This window comes from Suncus etruscus, chromosome 16, assembly GCF_024139225.1.
Source record: "Suncus etruscus isolate mSunEtr1 chromosome 16, mSunEtr1.pri.cur, whole genome shotgun sequence".
Lineage (NCBI taxonomy): Eukaryota > Metazoa > Chordata > Mammalia > Eulipotyphla > Soricidae > Suncus > Suncus etruscus.
The window spans coordinates 43,477,783-43,493,253 of NC_064863.1; the positions used below are offsets into that span (position 1 = coordinate 43,477,783).

General features: G+C 44.1%; 1 protein-coding gene across 2 annotated transcripts in view; it reads right to left on the reverse strand.

The window, feature by feature from the left end:
- The window catches only part of SCFD2 (sec1 family domain containing 2), a 413,047-nt gene that overhangs the window by 19,012 nt on the left and 378,564 nt on the right, over window positions 1–15,471 (reverse strand). Inside the window, exon 7 of one of the 2 annotated variants that reach the window (XM_049790127.1) lies at window positions 9,759–9,893. In XM_049790127.1, the coding sequence (XP_049646084.1) occupies window positions 9,759–9,893 (135 nt within the window). Of the gene's footprint in view, window positions 1–9,753; window positions 9,894–15,471 lie in introns of both variants that reach the window. The other variant, XM_049790126.1, reaches the window with a different exon arrangement.

Sequence of the window (15,471 nt, forward strand, 5' to 3'; positions counted from 1 at the left end):
AAGGTGCCCCAAGTGCCCCACAGTCACTAGCTGAGGCTCTCCTTCCTGCTCCACTCATAGCCTCCTCCATCTGTTCTCTTCATCCCTGCCTGAGGCCTCACTTACACATGCAGATGCTCAAGACTGGACATAGTGTACTGTGGACCAATGGTACTCAGCCTGCTACATTGGTCTAGATTTCCTAGGGAGGAAGTGTCCCTAGCACTTGGACACTGGGCAGCTGAAGGGACTGAAGGTCACATACAGTGTCTGAGTCATGGGGCCAGGGGACAGATTTGGCACCCCCACCCGCTCAGCTCTAGCATATGTTTGCATTCTCCCCTAGAGCCTCAGAGCTCCAGGAGAATGTTTTAACTCTTTGATTCAGGGTACAAGGCTCTTACCATGTGGTTTTGCTTTGTCTCTGTTTTCATCGACACATATACATACACATTGGCGGGAGGGATTCATTGCCAAGCCTAATTTTTCCCCTTTCTAAACATTTTGCTTAACACGTGACTGAACATCTGTCCTGAGAAGTACATTTATCATGCACGTTCAGTTAATTTTTATAAACAAGATGTGTGATTAGAAAGAAATAGAAAGTCAGGAACTCTAAGACCCTCTCATCTCCCTATTACCCCTGACACACACTTTCTCATCAGCATCATTAACAAACATTTATTTTCATTTTGGGGGTCATGTCCAGCGGAGTTCTGGGACAGCTTCTGGCAGAGCTCAGGGGACTGTATGTGGTGCCGGGGATCAAGACTGGGTCAGCCATGCACAAGGCATGTACAAAACAAGCACCTTATTCACTGTACTACCTCTCTGTCTCCCCAGTTTGACTGGGAACATGTGAAGCCTACATAGGTTTTTATATAATTTTTTTATTTAATTAAAGAACAACGATTTACAAAGTTATTGATAGTTAAGTTTTAGACATATAATATTTCAACACCAATTTTAACACCAGTATCAACTCCCCTCAGCAGTTCCCCATATTCCGTAATTGTCTCACCCTGTCTATTGCACATTACAAAGCTTGGTGGATGTAGCTTTTATTTGTTTGGGGATAATAGTACTCTTGGCTCTGCACTCAGGAATCACTCTTGGCAGTGTTCAGGGGATCAACCTTGGGTTGGCAGCGTACAAAGCAGATGTCCTACGTTTGTACTATCTCTTTGGCCCCAGTGATTTCAGTTTACATCATGTTTTCAGTGTTGTTGAGAGTCTGCTTTGGATATAAAACTATACCACTCTCCCACAACACCAATATAACCAAAGCCCCAAACCTTATTCCCCATTTCTTCCTTTTCTCATTTTTTCCTCCTCACCTTGATTTCTTTCCTTCTTTTTCCTTCTCCTCCCTAAACTCTGGGCCAAGGTGATCTAGGCACCCCCTTTATATTTCCTCACCCACTTACTCTATGTACTGCAAATGAAATCATCCTTAAATAGTTATTTTCATTCAGCAACATGCCCCAAAGGCTCAATGCTAGCATGGAAGGGCACAGCTCCTGAGCACTGGTCCAGACCACAGAGACTATATCTCTGTGCTCTGACATGCTGTTAGAGACAGGAGACAGGGGCACATAGTCAGAGAATCATTCCTACTACAGTGTATGTGGCCGATATCATTCCCTATGCAAAGCAAGCTTGCTTCTCTCTTCTCTTCTAACTCGAGAAAAAGCACCCTCTCCCATGAAGACTTCCCTCCAACCAACTCTGAACCCCATTAGTTCAGCTGGTACACCTGCCTTGGGGTAATCAAACTGGACTGCTCCCTTCTGTCAGTAAACTTCTGAAGGGTAAGGGTAAGGACTGATCATATTATTTTTTTTTTCTGATTGAGGGGGAGGTGACATCATACTAGGTGGTGCCCAAGTGCCATTCTTGGTTGTGTTCAGGAGTGACCCCTGTTTGTGGTTGGTGGACTGTGTGATGTTGGGGGTTTGACTATGGTTTAATATAGTTGGCTACTGGAAAGACAAGTGCCTTTACCTCTGTAGTATCTTTTTTTTTTTTTTTTTTTTTTTTGGTTTTTGGGCCACACCCGGTGGTGCTCAGGGCTTTCTCCTGGCTGTCTGCTCAGAAATAGCTCCTGGCAGGCATGGGGGACCATATGGGACACCGGGGTTCGAACCAACCACCTTTGGTCCTGGATCGGCTGCTTGCAAGGCAAACGCTGCTGTGCTATCTCTCTGTATCTTTTCTTGAAGGACCCACTGTCTACCCTCAAAATGGCACATCAAATTTCATTACAGGTGCAGAGATCATACAGTCTTGTAAGCATCTGACTTAGGTTTTATTTTTGGCATCCGATTAAGTCCCCTGAGTACTCAGGAGTAATTCCAGAGTAGTGCAGAGCCCTGAGTACCAATGGGTATGGCCAAAGAAAAAATTTTACTTGAGCCTATTGGATCCTGCAGTTTCACCCCATGCTGGACCCCTCACCCATGCTGGAGATTTCTCTGCTGGTATCTCCTTCTCCTATGAGGGAACCTCCCCCCCTCTTCTGATTCTCATTCTCTCTGGCCAGGTTCCAGGCAGCCAGGACATTACCATGTATGTGATCCTGCCCCTCCAAAGTGGTGAAATGACCCAGGGGTAGATCCTTGTATGAGGCTGGGCCATCCCTGGGAGTCAAAAATGATCCTGAGACAGACAATATTCAGTCAAAGCTGTGCTTGAAGGACTGGAAGCTGCTGCGAATATGAACATTCATCACTTTCTGGGTCCACCCAACATGCCAGCCCTGTTCGGTACCTTTCAGACCAGAATCCATCTCCATGGGTCTGGTTTCCTCAGGGCCCTGCAGTTCTGGGTTCCCTGACACACTTCTGGATTTTCATAATACAGGGTGAGGCTTTGCTCATTGTGTGGAATTGGTGGGCATCTTCATTACCAGTGGGAGGGGTTCTGTGCCCTTGGGGGCCTTTTCCAATCTCTCCCTCAGACAAGGGAGCTCCCTTAGCAATTCAGTCAGGGGCCCAAATCCCCAAACTTAAAGCCCCAAACCCAAAGCCCAAAGCTGGGTCTTCCTCACACATCTCTTATTTTTTTCCAACGAAGCCCTGGAGCCAGGGTTCCGCTGCCGTCGCTAAACACATGACTGGAAAACCCACGCGAAGGGAGGTGAAAGAGCCTTCTGGCTGCAGAAGATACAGTCCCCCTCCTCACGCCAACTCCAGCAGAGAAAACATCTTGACAAATCGTGTCTGTTAGACAAAACAAGTTGGGGGCCAAACACATGGAATAGATAGAAACTATATTATTTTCAGGAGACTGAAACCCAAGCCACAAATTCCAGAAACGCATTTGTAAAGTGCTGCCTATTAGACATGCTAGTTTTAAATTAAATCAGCGTTGTAGTTGAGGTAGGGGTGGGGGTGGGAGAGGCATGTTTTGCTTTATTTATTAGATCGCTATCAAGCTTTGCACTGAGAAGATCAAGGAGCCTCATGCACAAGTCTTTGGAGAGAGTCCTTGGTATTTGGAAAACTCAGGCACTGTCAAAACTGCTGCTCCCCAGTTTGAAAGCTGTTTCCCCCCACCCCAGTGCTGTCCTTTGAAGCAGAGAGCTTCATGTGGCTAACCACAAGTCTCTCTGTGGGCCCAGGAGTGCACTTAGCAGACTTGAAACACTTTCTCAGAACCCCAGGGAGAAGGTTCGTGGACAAACTCTCTTCTCTGCAGCCCATCCGCTCTTCCTTTTTTTCCCCTCTAAGTTAAATCCTCCCTATCTTTACTGAACTTTGTGATTTACAATATACTTCGGATTATAGTTTCATGTGTACATTCTTCCAACTCCTTATTCACGACTAAAGTCTCTCCTTAGCCCCACCCATATCCCAAAGGCCCCCTTTAACCACCCTACACCCCTATTTAATTCAGAGTTCTGCTGACTTTGACCATTTGTTACTAAGGCTATTTCCTTTTTGGGGTAATGGTGGTGGTGGCCACACTGCTGTACTCAGGGCTGACTTCTGGCTCTACTCTCAAGAATCACTCCTGGTGGTGCTTGGGGATCATATAGGGTGCTGGATTCAAAGCCAGGTCTGCTGAATGCAAGGCACAGAATTAGGAGTAAGCAGTTTGCAGAGCTAGGTGTGGCCCAAAGAAAAATGATACTATTGAAAGAGTAAGAGAAAACCATCTGGCAAGCCTTTCATTATCTAAGCCTTTCTGGACTCACTTTTTTAGGGGGATGAGAAGGTTTTGGGACATATCAGTGATGCTCAGTACTTATTCCTAGCCTTGGGATCTGGAGTGAGCCCTGGAGGTACATGGTAAACCATATCTGGTGCCAGAATGTGACACCAACCTCTCCTTTCCCCTAGCCACATGCAGTTACTATCACCTTGACTGTCTCTTCTTGACTGTTTCTCTAGCCCTGGACTTACTTATTTAAAAACCAGGTCAGGAACACATGCAAACTGTCCTCTGGCAGCCAGAGGTGAGTCTTGGAACCAGCCATTCTCAGCCCTTATAGGCAGGACACCACTTTCACCTGAGCGAAGGGCAGACTGCACTTTCTTAAAGTGGCCACAGCAGCGTTCCCTGCAGCCTTTTCCAAAGGAAGGAGGTGCTCCCCTGCCCTTGATTCTGGGGAGAGACTGTATTTGTCACTGCTGTTGGAGTAAGGCAAGCACTTACCAGCCTCTCCTTTCAGAGGTACAGTGCAGGAGGCAGCCACTGTGCTATGAGGAAGCCTCAGTTACAAAAGAGGCCAGCACTTACGCTGCCACTTACCACCACTGCCACCCATCATCTCATCAAGCATCCTGATCCTGACAGTGCTGGATTCTCAGGACTGAATTCTTCTCTGTGGAGCTCTGCCCCATGCATAGGCTCAAGTTGCTGAGAACAGCCATAGCAGGGATTCATGGTGCATGTATGTAGCATACTAGCTAACTTTGATGATAGCTTAATGGGCTGGGCACAGCCTTTGTATGCAAGGGGCTCAGGTTTGATACCCAGCACTGCCCTTGGGGGCACTGCTAGATGTATCCTCTGAGCACAGCAAAGCAGTTCCTCAAAACAGTTAGAGAAGTTGAACAGAAAAGTGGTCCCAAGTGCCTCCTGTCAGCACACACTGTGCTGTCTAGCTGCTCTGAAAGGCTTTTGGATTCCTTTTCCGGTTCTGCATCACAGAGGCTGGATATTTGTTCTCCAGAGAGACAGGCAGCTGGAATGTAGGGGATGAAACACATCAGATTCTGTGAACTAAGAGAGTCACATATCCCTTGTGCCTGGTGACAGGTAGCCCTGTCTTCAGCTATGTAGGCCACTGTTTAAGGTTAATAGTACATTAAGGACAGTTCACAGGTACATCAGTATTTAAGTAGTACATTGAAAGCAAAGACAGATATTTAAATGGCAAATCAGCAGACAGCATGATCATTTCCTATTCTATTCTGGCCCTGGCACTATGTGCTACACGAATATATATATATATATATATATATATATATATATATATATATATATATATATATATTGGGGGGGCACACTTGTAGGTGCTCAGGGCTTACTCCTGGTTCTGTGCTAAAGAATCAGTACTGTGGGGACCATATGACCAAGGATTGAACTTTTTGGTCCAGGTCAGTCATGTGCAAGGCAAGTGCCCTACCCGTTAAACTATTTCTATGGCCCCAAACAACATTGTATTGGATTTTCCTTTATTTTGGGGTCACCCAGGGAGGTGCCGCTCTTATGTTTAAACTAGTTAAACTTATTTTTACCCTGGGAACTATCCCAACCTTGGGGGTTTTATTAAGGGGATTTTATAAATTATCCTGAACTGAGAGTAGCCCTAAGAACCATCAGGTATGAATGGACTTGCTGGTCCCAATAAATAAAGTAGATGACCTATTGTCCTTTGTCCACCAGCCATGCCCACAAGGTCCTGGCCAAGAGTATGTGTGGTTTAAACTAATCTACCTGTGTTTCACATAGAATCCACAGAAAGAATTATCAAGAGGAGGCACACGCCGGCCCTCTGTCCATGGATGGTCAGGAGAAAGCTGTTTCTGAATAGAAAGGTTAGGAGACCTTAATTTGTTTTTTTTTTGTTTTTGGGCCACACCCGTTTGACGCTCAGGGGTTACTCCTGGCTATGCGCTCAGAAATTGCCCCTGGCTTGGGGGGACCATATGGGACGCTGGGGATCAAACCGCTGTCCGTCCTATGCAAGCACTTGCAAGGCGGACACCTTACCTCTAGCACCACCTTCCCGGCCCGAGACCTTAATTTGTAACCCTTCCCTCAACTTCCTTTTCCCCTAACCTCTTCTTTTGGTATGTAAAAGCTCACCTGGATTACAGGGGTGGGGGATTCTGGATAATAAAGAGAGCAGTCCGACTTTGAAAAAAAGAGAAGGCACATGGAATAGGCAGCACATGGCATAGAACACTGACTCCAGTGAATATCTTTTCTGATTGCTGTGTATTATTTCTCCACGCTACCCTGCTTCATCAGACCCATCCGCCTAAGGGGTTAGAAACATGGTGCCTGGGGCGGCCTTACCCAACTGCCAACTCTTTTTTTATATTTGTATTTTACATTGAATGTTCAGGCAGCACAGGCAGAAATAGCACATTCAAAGGATTCCCTTGCTGGAGTACCTCATTCTTCATCTCTCCTGCAAAGCAGGTGCATATGGTGGGTGTGTTCACTGCCTGCACCACTTCCCAAGTTACACATTTACTTATAAATGACTCCAGTTGAGGTTGCTGATAATTTTCTGCACAACTTTTTTTAAGCTGGGCTTTCCCTGGAAGCAGCCTGGGCCAATCCTGGGCTGTTGTCACTGTTCTTCCATGCAAAGCCCCGTGGTTAAGACTCAGAAATCCCTGTCCCTTGATACTTTCATCAAAGAGAGGATTCTGAGGGGTGGATTCAACAGAAGGGAATTTGTGTTCTCTGAACAGCTGTTGGAGTCCCTTCCTAGTACTCCACTGCCAGGCTCTCAGTTGCTTGCAGTATTTCTCTCTCTTTTTTTTGTTCCTATTTGTTTTTGTTTGGGGCCATACTCAGTAGCACTTGGGGGTTATTCCCAACTCTGCTGATGGGTTTCTCAGAGTAGTACTTGGGAGAACATATGGTGCTGAGGATCAGTACTTGAGCCTTTTGCGTGCCAAGTATTCCTTCAGTCCATTGCACTGTCTCAGCTAAGGGGAGAGAAGAATCTCCAGGGGCTGGCTGCCGCACCTGCTCCATCACACTGCCCCATATGAGGGTGTTTTGTTCCCCAGGACCTCACAGATCCCATGTGCTCAGGAGAGGCACAGTTCCCAGGAAGTCTGGCCTCCTTTGTCAGTTATGGTCCTAAAGCCTGGGGCTTCGTTTCCCCAGCTTTACAGGGAGTATATAGGAAAATAGCAGGGTCCAACCTCCAACCCCACTGACTTTCTTTTCTGAAAGATGCTGGTGAGTGTGAAGTTGGTTTTTATGCATCCCTAGGGGACCCCTGAACAGTAACCAGGGTTAGGGGACAGGAATCCTTCAATAAATGGCCAGATGATCCCCTGGACATGTATATAGCATCGGCAGTTTTATTCTTTCTGACTGATCCTGCTGGATAGATTTTTGAAGGTGCCAGTCAATTGGCTTTACTGTGTCAAATCACCACAGCTGGGTTGGGTGAGATCACCTCTGGAGTGCACCATGCATGCACTCCAGCCCAGTGAGCTCTGTTCCTGCTATTATGAATCTCTTTTTTAGAGCATCAAAAGTGGGTGATCAGTAAGAAAGGTCTGAGGACATAGTCTAACCTGAAAACTTCTGCACAATCTGCTATGGGGAAGAGTGATTGGATAACTCTGACTGACATTTGCTGAAAGAACTCTTGCACATATTTTGAGAAACTGAAATGTGCTGAGTGAGAGAGAGAGAGAGAGATAGAGAGAGAGAGAGAGAGAGAGATAGAGAGAGAGAGAGAGAGAGAGAGAGAGAGAGAGAGAGAGAGAGAGAGAGAGAGAGAGAGAGAGAGAGAAAACAAATGTTCCAGGCTAACAATCCAAAATAAGTAAGTGTTTAGCATAACTTGGATGAGCAGGAAGAAACTGCATCTCCATTCTAGTTTTTTGTTTTGAGGCCATACCCAGAGGTGTCAGTGTTTACTCCTGGCTTTGTGCTCAGGAATCATCTATGGTGCCAGGGATTGAACTGGGGATTGGCTGTGTGTAAGGCAAGAGCCTTACCAGCTGAACTATCTCCTTAGCCCTCCACTCCAGCTGAGTAAATGCTCACTTCAGGCTCTGATGGGTTGACTCTATTTCAGATTTTGGGCTTGGGGGAGTTTCCCTGGCACATGCATTTACTGAACTCTGAAAGGCCAGATCTCTGATGCAGATTAATTCACAATTTCAAAGAGTCTTTGAAGCGGGCGTAACATTCTGTTATTTCCAAGAGCTTGTTACAAATCAGATCCTGGCATACAGTATGCTGGGAGGATGCCTGTCATCCTGCTTAGATGCTCCATATTTAGAAACTTTATAGTGGGTTAAAAATAGATCATATTTGTATATTCTTCCTCAGTTCATCCCCACTATGAAGGCACTTCAGTGATTCTGACCCCCCCCCCCATCTTCCTTGGAGGGGCGGGGGAGAGAAATTCTAGCTCTGGGAGTGACTGGATCAGAGCACAAGACATTTTATTTTTTCCTTTTTTAATTTTTTGGGACACACCCAGCTATGTCCGGGGTTTACTCCTGGCTCTATGCTCAGGGATCATTCCTGGTAGATGGTGACCATATGCAGTGCCAGGGGAGGAACTTGTATTGGCTGTATGCAAAGGAAGTACCTTAGCCTCTGTACTATCTTTCCTACCCAACAACTCATTTTCAAATGAGCTCTGGGGGTAATGTTAACTGGATTGAACCATGTTACATTCTATAGTTCTTCTTTCTTTCTTTCTTTTTTTTTTGGGGGGGGGGGGTCATACCCGGCAGCCATTCCTGGCTCTGCACTCAGAAATCGCCCCTGGCAGACTTGGGGGACCATATGGGATGCCAGGATTCGAACCACCGTCCTCCTGGATGTAAGGCAAATACCCCACCTCCATGCTATCTCTCCAGCCCCTCTTTTTTCTTGTCTTATCTTGGTTTTTGGGCCATCCCAGGTTGGCCGTGTGCAAGGCAAATATCCTACTGCTGTGCTATTGCTCTGGCCCACCATAGTCAGTTCTACAATACACATATATATATATATATATATATATATAAAATATGAAAACACATATATAATATATATAAAACCACCTCTCTCTATATATACATATATATCTAAATAAATATTGTTTTAGGGCAGTACCTGGTGATGTTCAGGGGTTATTATTGGTTTTGCACCCAGAAATTACTCCTGTTGGTGGTTAAGGATCAGACCAGATGCCAGGAATCGAAGCTAGGTTGGCCATGTATAAGACAAACACCTTACCCACTGTACCATCACTATGGCCCCAGTTCTACATTTTAATGCAAAGATTATTAAGCTAGACAATCAAATGGTTAAGATAGCAAATAGTATCTGGATTCATGGTCAACAACAAAATGAGTGGTAGGAGAAAAAATTTCTGTAGGCTTTGTGTAGGAGGCCTCAGGTTCATAAGAGATCAGGTAAGAAGCAGATAAAGCTAGTAAGAAGGCTAAGCTGTTCAGAGAGGCAAGAAGAATGTTATTATACCTGGTCCCTGCTTGCCCAGGGTGCCCGAAAAGCTCCACGTATCCAGCATGAGCAGTGTCTCACTCAGGACAACTTCTTCAGGGTTACCTTACCTTCATGAACATGCTGAATCCAGTTTTCAGGAGATCACTTAGGCCAGAAGACATGTGTTCAATATCTACTGGATCTGTTCTCTCAGGATTAAATATTTCCTCCACAACCTGCTTCAACAGTGGCTTATAGGAGGCCTGGTTAAAAAACAACAACAACAACAACAACAACAAAATAATGCACAGTCAGAAAAGATGTTGTTTGGTGTGTTTAAAAGAAGAGTTTGATGAGACAAAGCAAATTTATTATTATAGTATCTGGGGGTTCTGGCAAGGCTATGCTTTTAGGAGAAAAGATGATTTTAACAACTTGCATTTTGGTAGAGTTTAGTTTCACCCTATTCCCATCAACAAATACAAATGCTAAGGAATCAATATCTCTGATTGGAACTTTAGTTATTCTAAGACTTATTTTTTGTTTAGATTTAAAACAACAGTGGTATTTGTGACTGATGTGTGCCAGTAAGCCAAGTATTAAATATAAAGTCATTGTACAAGTTTATCCTTAATAGTCTTAGAATCAGGCTCACTTCTTTTAGCAACAAAATTGTTTCCCCACAATACATTTTTGCTATCTATACCTAAAGCTATCCTTCCTCTCTCTAGAGAACTTGATTTCAAGCAAGCAACATCTTGATCAAATAAAAGAATTCAAGATACTAAAAATGGAATCTTGGGTACAGCCAGGCCTTAGAGAAGACAGGCCAGATAATATTCTAAGACTTTGAATAGAATTAAGGGGATATAATAAGTACAGTTTGATGAGGGAAGAGACCCATTATTGAGGCAGATTTTGGACACTAATCTGAGCATGTTCTCCCCTGTCTGGCCCCAGTTCCTTTGAGGACCAAGTCTGTTCTCTCTTCTTTGCTTTCCATCCCCTCTTTTTCAGTGCTGTTACCTCAGTCCCCATGGCTTTGGAGAGGGGCACACAGAGTTTGGAGGTAAGAAAGACTTCTTTCACAGCATCCTGGGATTTAGGTGATCCCCAAAGCAGTCAAGTGTTATCATCAAGAACCCTGTGAGTATCTTGACTTCTGTAATTCTCCTTAGGTTACTCATATCTGGGCCAGTGCTCCCAAATAGTGATGGGAATGGCTGGAGTAATAATATCACAAGTAGGGCACTTGCCCTGCACATGGTCAACCTGGATTCAATCCTCAGCACTCCATATAGTCCCCTGAGACTGCTAGAAGTAATACTTGAGTTCAGAGATACGATAACCCCAGATCATTGCCAGGTGAGGCCCAAAAGCCCAAATAGTGACGGGATTTGGTATAGTGACCTCATCTTTCAGTTCCTTGATTTCTTACCATCAGCAGATACTTATTTTCACTTTATTTAAACTATCTTAAAATATCTTAGACAAAAATAGGGTATAAATTATCTAAGTGAGGGCCCGGAGAGATAGCACAGCGGCGTTTGCCTTGCAAGCAGCTGATCCAGGACCAAAGGTGGTTGGTTTAAATCCCGGTGTCCCATATGGTCCCCCGTGCCTGCCAGGAGCTATTTCTGAGCAGACAGCCAGGAGTAACCCCTGAGCAACGCTGGGTGTGGCCCAAAAACCAAAAAAAAAAAAAAAAATCTAAGTGAGCTTTATGTAACTGGAACTTTCTAGTGTCTTTTATGCTAGGAGAAATAACTATCAGTTGCCCTCTATTGTTTATCAGTCAAACACATCATTACAGGCCCTAAAAGCTGGGAATTGCACAGGTATATATACACACACACACATACACACACACATATATATATACACATACACATATATACACACATATATATATCTGTGCAATTCCCAGCTTTATATATATATATATATATATATATATATACATATATATGAAAACTGATCAGTAAAGACTGATAAGTCAAATAGAATAATGAAAACAAAAGCCCAAGTTATGCCTTTCTCCTCTGAAGAGACATCAAAACAGATGTTTAAAATGTACTGTGCAGAGGCTTTAAAATACAGTCATTTGTCTAGGCCACTTTCTGTGATGCTGGTAGGGTATGTGCATGGAATGGTTACCAGGCATGTAGAGAGCTGTGCACAATACCGACAAACTGGCATAAGCCTTCAGCCTGGCTATTTTGGTTCTTGGATCACCCTACTTGCTTTGGCACCTCAATTCTTAATTTTTTGAGACGTCTCTACACTAATTTCTATAGAGGCTGATTCAGACAACATTCTTACCAATTATAGATGAGGATTACTTTCTCCTCACATTTCTTGTTAGTCCTTGTTTCTAGTGCTATAAGTTAATGAATTGGTCTGGAGAGATAGTACACAGGATAGGGCACTTGCCTTGCATGCAGTTAACCTGGGTTTGGCCACTAGCACCACAAATGGTCCTCTAGCCCCATCAGGAGTGATCCCTAAGCTCAGGAGTAATCCTTGACTACTACTGGGTGTGGCCCCCAAACAAAAACAAAATTAATAAATTATGGGGTTGGGAAAATAGCTCAATAAATTGGAGCACAAGTTCTGCACGGGAGAGACCAGCTTTGATTTCCCAAACACTGCCAGGAGTGGGCCCCCAAGCACAGAGCTAGGAGTAACCCTTAAGCACCTCTGGGTATAGTTCAAAAGCCTAAATAAATAAATAAATAAATGAATAAATAATGATGTCAGGGAGATAACTCAAAGTTGGAGTACCTGCTTAACTTACAAGGGGCCCTAGGGGCTGGAGAGATAGAATGGGGGTAGGGAGTTTGCCTTGTGACCCAATAACAAAACAAACAAACAAACAAAACAAGAGGCCATGAGCTGATGAGGCACTGTATGATCTCCCAAGCATTACCAGGAAGAAACTAAAAACAAAACAAAACGGGGCCGGAGAGATTGCATGGAGGTAGGGCATTTGCCTTGCTTGCAGAAGGACGGTGGTTCAAATCCCAGCATCCCATATGGACCCCTGAGCCTACCAGGAGCAATTTCTGAACGTAGAGACAGGAGTGACCCCCGAGCGCTGCCGGGTGTGGCCCAAAACAAAACAAAACAAAAAAACAAATGAACAAACAAACAAAAAAGTGTAGGGGCTGGAGAGATGCTCAACAAACTGAGCACAGGTTTTACATATGAGAGAATGGTGTTGCTTCCCAAACCCTGCACTGCATGATCCTCTAGCATCTTTGAGAGGCACTAAGCTGGAAATGGACCTTGAATGCAGCTAGCTGTGGCCCCCAAAGAGACAAACAAGCAAAACAAAACAAAACAAAAAAACAACAGCAAAGCAAAACTCACCCCCAAATAACAACCAAATCCATATGAAAAAGATTTTTGCATATGACAAAAGAAGAAAGCTTATTAACATTAATTAAGGCTCTCTAGGCTCTAGGGTTTGATGGCTTTAGTTTGCTCTTTTCTCTAAAATAAACAGGTACGCTTCTGGATTCATAAAATGATGTGGAAACTATTTTCAAAATCAGAGAATAATAAACTTCTTCACTGAGCAAGCTATCCTGTGAGAGCTTTTAGCTCAGTCTTTTTGGCCATTTAATTTCTTAAATTAAAACTTTAGTCTCTGTACAACTGTTTATTAGGAGAAGTTCCTTGGGCAATAGTCTACTGCCTTAGCACCACACTTTCATCCACGTCTTTATTCTTGTTTTTGTTTGTTTGTTTGTTTTTTTTTTTGTATTTTTGGGCCATTTTTGGCTGTGTTCAAGAGTTATTACTGGCTCTGCAGTCAAGTATTACTCCTTGGGCCCAGAGAGATAGCACCGCGGCATTTGCCTTGCAAGCAGCCAATCCAGGACCAAAGGTGGTTGGTTTGAATCCCGGTGTCCCATATACCCCCTCTCCCCACCCCTCCCCCGTGCCTGCCAGGAGCTATTTCTGAGCAGACAGCCAGGAATAACTCCTGAGCACTGCCTGGCGTGGCCCCCCCCCCCCCAAAAAAAAAAAAAAGAATTACTCCTCATGGTCATCAGGGATCAAACTAGGTCAGCTGAGTGCAAGGCAAATATTCCACCTGCTGTACTATTGGTCCCACATCCACTTCTTTTTTATAAATAGAATCCACTTTTCTTTTAGCTCTTTTATCTGGTACCCTTTGGGCCTCCTTGGTCTAGGTGCAAGTGCTCTCTAACTCTGGGAACTCCTCAGCAATGTCTTTCATTTGCTTCTTCATCAGGGTTGCCTTCCTGGCCCTCCGGGACCCTGATGATTTTTATATCGCTCCTCTTGAATTCATCTTACAGCTCTCTTGGCAGTTGTTCATTTATTTTGAGTTTTTCCCCCCATCTTCTGCTGGTGTCTGGAAATTATTCTGCACCTCATCTTGGAACTCACTGATTCTATCCTCAGCAGCTTTTACTCTGTTAGTGAGGCCTTCCAGTGAGTTTTTCATTTTGCCTATTCAGATCCCAGTTTTCAGCTGGTTACAGTATCATTCAGGAAAAGTCACCAGCCACACTGCCTGACAGAGCAGAACCTTGTATGCTGAAGTCATTATGTTTTAGCTCCCTGTGGCTTGCAACCAAACACAATTCTAATGGCAAAGCATAAAGAGACTACTACAAAGAGAGAGCAGGCTGTTCTTCCTGTCAGGAGCTTATAGTTACTTATTTTATCAACAATAGAAAAACCCCAGCTATATAGAGATAACTTTTAGCAGACTCACTGATAAAACATAGACTTTCTATCTTTAAGAAGAAAGAAATACACAATTTATGACTCCTAGCACATCATATGGCCAGTTTCCCCCTCCACCCCACCTCCAGCACTGAGCACAGTTAGGAATGTATCTTCTGTCCAGGACCAGGAGTATATCTTGTGTACTGCTGGGTATGAACCACAACCAAACCAAAACAACCCTTCTGAAATCTATAAAATATCTAAGCACTAAACAAGAAAGCATTTTACACAGAGAGCAGGATTTGGAAACAATTTCTCATTACCACCTTCTCATGCACGAAGTACAGGTAAAAAGTAATGCTCCTCTGCTGACTTCCTAGTTAACACATTTTAAAGTATTTCCAATGAAATACTGAACACACTGAGATCAATACAAAACACATTTTGAAGTATTTCACTACAAGAACTTTTGGCTCCTTCCGCTCAGCCTCAAAACTCTTTGATGAAGTCAGATGAGAATGGACTTCTCTATGTTTTGTTTTGTTTTGTTTTGTTTGGGTCACACCCTGTGGCACTCAGGGGTTATTCCTGGTTCTGCACTCAGAAATTGCTCCTGGCAGGCTTGGGGGACCATATAGGATGCCAGTATTTGAACCACCATCTGTCCTGAGTCGGCTGCGTGCAAGGCAAATGCCTCACTGCCGTGCTATCTCTCGGGCCCTTCTCTGGCTTCTTTGATGAGGAAACTTTTATTGTCATGGAGCTCTGCCAGGAGCTGTTCACTTCCCAGCAACGGAGCTAGAGGAAGGTGGTGATAGGGAATACAGAATTCTGCCCTGGTAACCAGGTCCAGGTACCGTGGAAAGGAAGAAAGACTGCGGGAGAAACTAGGAAGGCAGAATATTCTAAAGTTAATGGGTTTAATTGCATCAATGAAATCTTCCTCATCATACTTTCTCTGACAGTTCACCTTTTTCTGGGACAATGTGAAGGAATGGCATGCAAAACTCAAATTAAAATTTTGTTCTTGGGGGAAATTTTTTTTGTTCTTATCTTTTCTTGTTAATCATTTATTTCTCACTTGTATCATGTCTAGTGAGAACTGGTCCAAGCTGAGTGTGTCCTATACAATCA